We start from the raw sequence: 9002 nt of genomic DNA, 5'->3' as shown, positions 1-9002 counted from the left end.
CAAAATCCAAGCAAAGAAACGCATCGGTTAATTCTTTTGAAAAATAAATCAAATAGAATTAGGTGCATCATACTGCATACATGCATACAGATGATAGGTGTACTGGAAGATCACTTATTCTCTGTTTATTAAAAAAAAAAAAAAAACATATAAACTTCAGAAAAAACAATGCGCCCGTACCATGTTCAGTACACCCGTACTAAAATTAGGGTTATGAACAAATTTTCAACTCAATACGGGCGTACTGAAATGAATACGGCCGTATTGGCCATAACGACCACACCAATACAGGCGTATTGAATTCAATACGGCCCGTATCGGCCCATTCTTTTGTACATCAACAGTAAGGTCAGTACGGCCGTACTGAATTCAGTACGGGCCGTACTAACCTAATTTTTCTATAAATACGTCCCTACTCCTCTCATTCATCACAACATCTTCATTCCTCTGCATACTTTATCTGTGAGTGTGTTTGAGATCCCTCCGAAGCCAAAAAAAGCCAAAATCGACAAAAAGGAAAAAAAATTCAGAAAATCCAACAATCGTACAGAATAACTGAGCCTGGAGAGGCTTGCCGAAATAATACTCCCCAGAGACATCTCAACTTGCACTCTTGGGCCGAATTCCCAGTGAAAGCTATCAGAGCAAGATCAGCAAGATTCCCCAATGGAAGCATGATCATCCAAACAAAATATCCGAGTCAAAGGACTTAGACTTCCTCAGTGGAAGATAGCTTTCCAACTTGAGCGACGAGTGAAGCTAAGCCTGAAGAGGCTTTCTAAATAATACTCTGGGATACATAAGATCCTCAATCCCCATTCGCCTACTCAGAGGCACTCCTTCAAAAAGAGAAAATCCGAAAAGATCAATAACCATTCCCTAAGCGGAATTCGGTATTCAGCTAAACACCGAACGTCAAGATAATCTGCCTAACAGAAGAGGCCAATCAAGATCAATACGACAGAATCCCCCAACGGATAACAGCCTACGCAGAGGCAACAAAACCAGAAAATAAAAAAAAAGTCACCCGAATAAGGATAACCGGGATACTCCACCAACGTCGAAAGGACGTCAGCCAATCATAAGGCATCGCTCACCTCAGAAAGAGCATCTTTGTGTCTGCATCCCCAAGGAATCAGAATTTCCCCAGTGGGCACCAATTACGCAATGGAAAGTTGGGACACAAGAACCTATGAGTAACTGCACATCCCCTAGACGGATCCCTGCGTTATCCAGCCCTCAGCGGCACCAAAATCAAAAACAACCGTCGAAGCAGCATCGTGGACTGTGGAGAAAAAATCATCACAACAGAATCCCCCAGCGGATAACAGCCTACGCAGAGGCAACAAAACCAGAAAATCAAAAGAGTCACCCGAATAAGGATAACTGGGATACTCCACCAACGTCGAAAGGACGTCAGCCAATCATAAGGCATCGCTCACCTCAAAAAGAGCATATTTGTGTCTGCATCCCCAAGGAATCAGAATTTCCTCAGTGGGCACCAACTACGCAATGGAAAGTTGGGACACAAGAACCTATGAGTAACTGCACATCCCCTAGATGGATCCCTGCGTTATCCAGCCCTCAGCGGCACCAAAATCAAAAACAACTGTCGAAGCAGCATTGTGGACTGTGGAGACAAAATCATCACAAATCCCTGGAGAGGGCAAACTCACGCTACCAAAGTGACCAGAAGCACGGAGGTATGCAACCCTGGGGAGGGCAAACCGCAGACCCTGGAGAGGGCAAACTCACGCTACCGAGGTTGTCAGAAACACCAAGGTATGCACGAGCCTGGAGAGGCGACGACTAATACTCAGCTACCGACGTCGTCAGAAACACGGAGGCATGCAGACCCTGGAGAGGGCAAACTCACGCTACCGAGGTTGTCAGAAACACCGAGGTATGCACGAGCCTGGAGAGGCGACGACTAATACTCAGCTACCGACGTTGTCAGAAACACGGAGGTATGCAGCTGCCAACGTTGTCAGAAACACAGAGGCATGCAGACCCTAGAGAGGGCAAACTCACGCTACCGAGGTTGTCAGAAACACCGAGGTATGCACGAGCCTGGAGAGGCGACGACTAATACTCACCCTGGAGAGGGCAAACTCACGCTACCGAGGTTGTCAAAAACACCGAGGTATGCACGAGCCTGGAGAGGCGACGACTAATACTCAGCTACCGACATCGTCAGAAACACGGAGGTATGCAGCTGCCAACGTCGTCAGAAACACGGAGGCATGCAGACCCTGGAAAGGGCAAACTCACGCTACCGAGGTCGTCAGAAACACCGAGGTATGCACGAGCCTGGAGAGGCAACGCCTATACTCAGCTACCGACGTCGTCAGAAACACGGAGGTATGTAGCTGCCAACGTCGTCAGAAACACGGAGGCATGCAGACCCTGGAGAGGGCAAACTCACGCTACCAAAGTGACCAGAAGCACGGAGGTATGCAACCCTGGAGAGGGCAAACTCACGCGGCCAACGTCGTTAGAAACACGGAGGCATGCAGACCTTGGAGAGGGCAAACTCACGCTACCGAGGTCGTCAGAAACACCGAGGTATGCACGAGCCTGGAGGGGCGACAACTAATACTCAGCTACCGACATCGTCAGAAACACGGAGGTATGCAGCTGCCAACGTCGTCAGAAACACGGAGGCATGCAGACCCTGGAGAGGGCAAACTCACGCTACCGAGGTCGTCAGAAACACCGAGGTATGCACGAGCCTGGAGAGGCGACGACTAATACTCAGCTACCGACGTCGTCAGAAACACGGAGGTATACAGCTGCCAACGTCGTCAGAAACACGGAGGCATGCAGACCCTGGAGAGGGCAAACTCACGCTACCGAGGTCGTCAGAAACACCGAGGTATGCACGAGCCTGGAGAGGCGACGACTAATACTCAGCTACCGACGTTGTCAGAAACACGGAGGTATGCAGCTGCCAACGTTGTCAGAAACACGGAGGCATGCAGACCCTGGAGAGGGCAAACTCACGCTACCGAGGTTGTCAGAAACACCGAGGTATGCACGAGCCTGGAGAGGCGACGACTAATACTCACCCTGGAGAGGACAAACTCAACCTGGAGAGGCTACTCAACAATTTTCTCACTCGAAGACACTACAAGTCGGAAGGATGACTTAGTCCCCGGACAATTGGGTCAACTCCTTTACTTGTCAACCGGTACACCAAAAAAGTCGTTCGACTAAGTAAAGGGGGGGCAGCTGTAGACCCCTAAAATTGTCTGGGTCGGAAATAAGACTCAAGGACTCTCGAAGACCGAAGGAAAGTCAGCCGGAAGGACTCCTGGAAGACCCTAGGATGATTCTTTGTAGGTCTAGAAGTCTTAGAGTAGCTTAGAATAAGGGTGTGTGAGGATTGGAGCTCAATACGCCCTCCTAGAGGTTCAGTACGGCCGTACTGAGCCATTTGAACTACAATACGGCCATAGTGAAATCAATACGGCCGTACTGAAGTTTTTTGAACTTCAGTACGACCGTACTCAATTCAATACGGCTGTACTGTAGTTCAAAAACTCAGTACGGGCCGTACTGAAATCAATACGGCCGTACTGAATTCAATACGGCCGTACTGTAGTTCAAAAACTGAGTACGGGCCGTATTGACCCCCTAGGCCGTACTGCGCCTCAATCCTATAAATAGGACGTCATTGGCTCGTCCTTCCACACATTTTGGACACTTTTGGAGCATTCCTCCACCCTCTGGCTGAGTATTCTTGGGTTTTTGAGCTATTCTCTGCCCTAGAAATCTCTCCGGAAGCCGATCCGACTAAGTTCTTGAGTTCATGAGCCATTAGCTTGAGACTCGAACCAGTCGAAGGGAAATCTCTTTGATTTCCGTAGTAAATATTATTTTTAGGGAAAGGAGCGAGCGAAAGTGTAGTGGGAGGGAGCGCCAAAAAGCCTCCTAACTTCTTTTTGAGTATATAAAAGCACGCTTCGAAGGTTTATTCCCAAAATCCTTTCTTTTACCGCTTTCTGATTGTTACATTACACGTTTAAAGCTTTCATCATGTAGATAGTTTACTTACAATCGTTCTAATAAATAGGGGTAGTTTAGTAATTTTACGCTATTATTTATGAAATAATCCGTCATAGGGAACCCGAAAGGGGTGTTGTGGGGTGTTAACACCTTCCCCACACGTAATCGACTCCCTTACCCAACTCTGGTTGTAATGGCCAAGTTGATTTGTGAAAATCAATTGCCTTATATCTTTTTCCAATGTTTTGAGTGTCGCCACCGGCCCGAACAGGCCTCGGCGGTCGCGAAGACGGTCGAGCTCGCTTTTATTTTAGTTTTGAAAATGTATTGGATTATTAGAACGACTTGTTCTCAAACTGAGACCTTGTCGATCTTATCCAATTTATTTATTAAATGTCTCACCAATCCATGTTAATCCCAAGCGAGACTCTCCATGGATTAGTGGTTTTCGTAGTAAAAGGAGGGTTCTTTGGAGTCGCCACCAATGTTTTACTCAAAACATTGGAAAAAGGGATAAGGCAATCGATTCAAAAATCGACTTCGGCCATTACAACCAGAGTCGGGTAAGGGAGTCGGTTACGCGTGGGGAAGGTGTTAGCACCCCACAGCGCCCCTTTCGGGTTCCCTATGACAGATTATTTCTAAAATAATAGCGTAAAATTACTAAATTACCCCTATTTATTATAAGCGATTATAAATTAACTATCTACATGATGACAGTTTAAATATGCACACAGAAAGCAGTAAAAGGAAGGATTTAAGAAGAAACCTCTTGAAGCGTGCTTTTATATATTGAGTAAAACTGGGAAGCTTTTTGGCGTTCCCTCGCTCTACAAGCTCGCTCGCTCCTTCCTAAAAACTTTTAACTATGGAAATCCGGAGGATTTCCCTTCGACTAGGTTCGATCCTCAAGCAAAATGGCTCGGGGTTCAAGAACTTCGTCGGATCAACTCTCCGAGTGATTTCTAGGGCAGAACACTGCTCAAAAACCCCAGAATACTCAAGGAGAGGGTTGAAACTATGTTCAAAAGTGTGGAATGACGTCCAATTGACGTCATATTTATAGGGAATAGGCGCAATACGGGCTACAGAATCAATACGGCCGTATTGAAATTTTTGAACTTCAATACGGTCGTATTGAAGTTTAATACGGCCGTATTGAAATTCAGAAATTTCAATGCGCCCGTATTGAGTTCACTGCGGCTGTATTGAAGTTTCAGAAACTTCAATACACCGTATTGAGTTCACCGCGGCCGTGTTGAAGCTTCAATACGGCCGTATTAAGTTTAGTACGGCCGTATTGGGCTTCATTCCCTCCACTTCCTTATTTTAAGCTACTCTAAGACCTCTAAATCTACAGATAGCCATCCTATGGTCTTCTAAGAGTCCTTCTGGCTGACTTTCCTTCGATCTTTGAGGGTCTTCGAGTTTTATTTCCGACCCGGACAATTTTAGGGGTCTACAGCTGCCCCCCCCCTTTACTTAGTCGGACGACCTTTTGGTGTACCGGCTGACAAGTAAAGGAGTTGACCCAATTGTCCGGGTGATGTGCCGACCTTCTGACTTGTAATGTCTTCCGGTGGAAAATTGTTGAGTAGCCTCTCCAGGTGGGTGTATACCTCGGCGCTTCTGACATCCTCGGTAGCTGAGTTTACCCTCTCCATAATCGATTATTTTGAGTTATTTTTCAAAACTCTTATTTTAAGTCTCAAAATAACTTTTTAACCTTTTAAACTCATCATCATACACACCTAATCAGATTTAGACAAAGATTAGCTTATGCACAAAGCACACACAAAAAATAAACTCAATCAAAGCAATCTATAAGCTACTCCTATTACATAACATTTTTCTTTGACTTTGTTTTTGACTTCTAAGTTGTTGATGTCCTTGGTCAGCTTTGTTACACACATTTGTTATCATCAAAACCTTTAATCTTCAGAGGTGATCTCAAGAATCTCAATCTCCCCCAATCTCAACAGACATCCTCTACTGGAACACTTTCAAGCAGCTCAGCATTCTGGAAACCGAGTTGGTTCCATATAAAGAACCATTGGTTGGATTTTTCGGCGAATGCATTCACACTAAGGGATACATCAAGTTGACTACACGATTTTGTTTCGACGAAGCTGAATACCGAGACATCCCAGTAAACTTTGTAGTCGTGCATGCCAACACGTCCTATAACATACTCCTTGAAAGAGCCTCCCTGAATTGGTTAGGTGCGATCGTATCAACCCCGCACTTAGCCATGAAGTTTCTGTTTGAGACAGGCTAAATCATCACGGTCCACGTCGATTAGAAAGCAGCTAGGAAGTGTTATTTCGCGAGCCTCCGACTACCACACCTCCAAGAAGCCAAACCATGCAGTGTGAAGCGTGTACACACGATTGCACTTGATCCAACAGTTGTGCACTTCGACCCTCGAATGGAGCAGGACGAGATGGTCGAACCCATTGAAGATTGGTACCCACTTATCATCGGACCTACAGATTCACACGTAACGTACCTTGGTTCTAACTTGTCTGAGCAAGCAAAACGAGAAATCGTACAAGTCGTTGTGGAAAACAAAGATCTCTTTGCATTGCGGCCCGTCGACATGCGCGGGATCGATCCCAATTTTCTCTGTCATAAACTCTCAGTGTGCCACGAGGCGAAACCAGTTGCTCAGAGGAAGAGAAAGACTGGCGAGGAAAGGAAGAAAGCAATAGAAGTGGAGGTTTCCAAGCTTCTAGATGCGGGCTTCGTCCGAGAGGTCCATTAGACTACGTGGTTGGCCAATGTAGTCATGGTCAAAAAGTTGATCGGAAAATGGCGGATGTGCACTGATTATACAGACTTAAATAAGGCATGCCCCAAAGATGCCTATCCTTTGCCAAACATAGACTAACTAGTTGATGGAGTAGTTGACCATAACTTCTTGACCTTTCTCGATGCATACTCTGGATACAATCAGATCCGCATGCATCCCCGAGACGAGGACAAGACGGCATTTGTCACTGAGTCAGCCAACTATTGTTACCAAGTAATGTCGTTCGGATTGAAGAACGCAGGAGCCACCTATTAGAGACTTATGGATAAAATCTTCCATGACCAGATAAGCAAAAACATGGAAATCTACGTGGACGATATGGTTGTTAAGTCGGCCGACACACTCTCCCATGTGGCTGATCTGGCCGAGATTCTCCAAGCACTCCGAAGACACCAAATGCGACTCAATCCTGACAAGTGCGTGTTTAGAGTTTCAGGCAGTAAATTTCTCAGCTCCATGCTCTCTTGCCGAGGCATTGAGGCAAACCCGGACAAGTGCCGCACTGTCTTGGACATGAGAAGCCCGACCAACCCCAAAGAAGTTCAGAAGTTGGCCGGACGACTAACCTCGCTGTCTCGTTTTCTCCCATGCTTGGCCAAAACGACTAAGCCCATCATCGCCTTGTTAAAGAAAATGGATCGATTTCGATGGACAGACGAGTGTAAAACTTCCTTCAAGCACTTCAAAGAACGACTAGGCACCCCCCGGTCTCCAACGAAGCTATCAGTGCCATTATGGTACAAGAGAAGGACGGTCAGCAACAACCTGTATACTTCATCAGTCGAGTGTTGCAGGAGGCCGAACACCGGTACCAGCTCTTGGAAAAGTAGCCTTAAGACTCATATACACAGCTCGACAACTTTGACAATATTTCTAGAGCCACGCAGTGGTGGTTCGAACCGATTTCCCAATTGCAAAAGTGTTAAGAAAGCCAGAACTGGCCGGCTGCATGATGGCATGGTCAATAGAGCTATCTGAATTCGATATTCATTTCAAACCTCGGGGCAACATCAAATAACAATGCTTAGCATATTTTCTTAACGAACTATCCCCACCTAGGTATTTTGAGGACAGTACCTGGGTCATGCATGTGGATGGATCCTCCAACTACCAAGGTAGCGGTGCTGACATCATCTTGGAAAGCCCGTCGGTTATTACCTTAGAAAAATCTTTATGTTTCGGCTTCCAGGCATCCAATAACCAAGCTGAATACGAAGCCTTGTTAGTAGGAATGAGACTGGCAACTGAGATGGGTGCCAAAAAGATCGTATATTGGACCTATTCAAAGGTCGTCACAGAACAAGTAAACGATAACTTCCAAGTCAAAGACCCCAACCTACTCAAGTACTACCATCTTTTCCGGGGAATGAGCAATCAATTTACCGAAGTTCAAGTCCGGCACACACCACGTAGAAATAACGAGAGAGTTGACCAATTGGCACGACTAGCAAGTAGTCGTAAGCTAGGACAACTCCAGACCACAATACACTTAGAGTTGCCCACCCCAAGCGTCACACAAGAATGCTTGTCGGTCAATGCAGCCTCAAAGTCATGGATGACCAAACTCATGAATTTCATTGTGAGTGACACAGAACTATTCGAGCTGAGTGAAGCCAAGAAAATACGCACACAAGCGGCACGACACTCTGCTATTTCTAGAGAGCTTTACAGGAGAGGCTTCTCCACCCCTCTATTAAATTGTATCGACCCACAAAAGGTTGAGTACGTTATGTGGGAAGTTCATGAAGCCATCTGTGGCTCTCACTCGGAGGGTAGGACCCTGGCAGTGAAGGTGTTAAGGGCCAGCTACTATTGGCTGACCCTGAGAACTGATTGTGCTGACTACGTGAAGAAGTGCCTACAATGCCAGTAACATGGCCACCTTATACACGCCACAGCTGAAGAACTCCATACTGTCGCCACCCGCCGAAACGGACGTTGGCATTCGCGACGATGGTCGGACTCTTCTTTTAGTTTTGAAAAATGATGGATTGTTAGAACGACTTATTCTCAAACTGAGACCTCATCGAACTAACAATTTTGTTAAATGATTCTCACCAATCCGTGTTAATCCCAAACGGGACCCTCCATGGATTAGTGGTTTTCGCAAAAAGGGGTTCTTGGAGTCGCCACCAATGTTTTACTCAATGTAGACCCCTAAAATTGTCCGGGTCGGAAATAA

General features: G+C 46.1%; 1 protein-coding gene across 1 annotated transcript; it reads left to right on the top strand.

The window, feature by feature from the left end:
- Positions 1-7904: 7904 nt before the first annotated feature.
- On the top strand, positions 7905-8693 carry LOC145952110 (uncharacterized). The gene has a single exon (XM_083064335.1). The coding sequence runs from the start codon at positions 7905-7907 to the stop codon at positions 8691-8693; it is 789 nt and encodes a 262-aa protein (XP_082920461.1).
- The last annotated feature ends 309 nt before the right edge of the window (positions 8694-9002 follow it).

Source organism: Cajanus cajan, chromosome 9, assembly GCF_000230855.2.
Source record: "Cajanus cajan strain Asha chromosome 9, NIPB_CcT2T_4, whole genome shotgun sequence".
Lineage (NCBI taxonomy): Eukaryota > Viridiplantae > Streptophyta > Magnoliopsida > Fabales > Fabaceae > Cajanus > Cajanus cajan.
Note: the sequence above shows the minus strand (reverse complement) of the source record. Positions and strands in the feature narration are given on the sequence as shown.

Excerpts from the sequence above, each read along its gene's own strand:
- LOC145952110 (XM_083064335.1), top strand. The coding sequence starts at position 7,905 with ATGCATGTGGATGGATCCTCCAACTACCAAGGTAGCGGTGCTGACATC.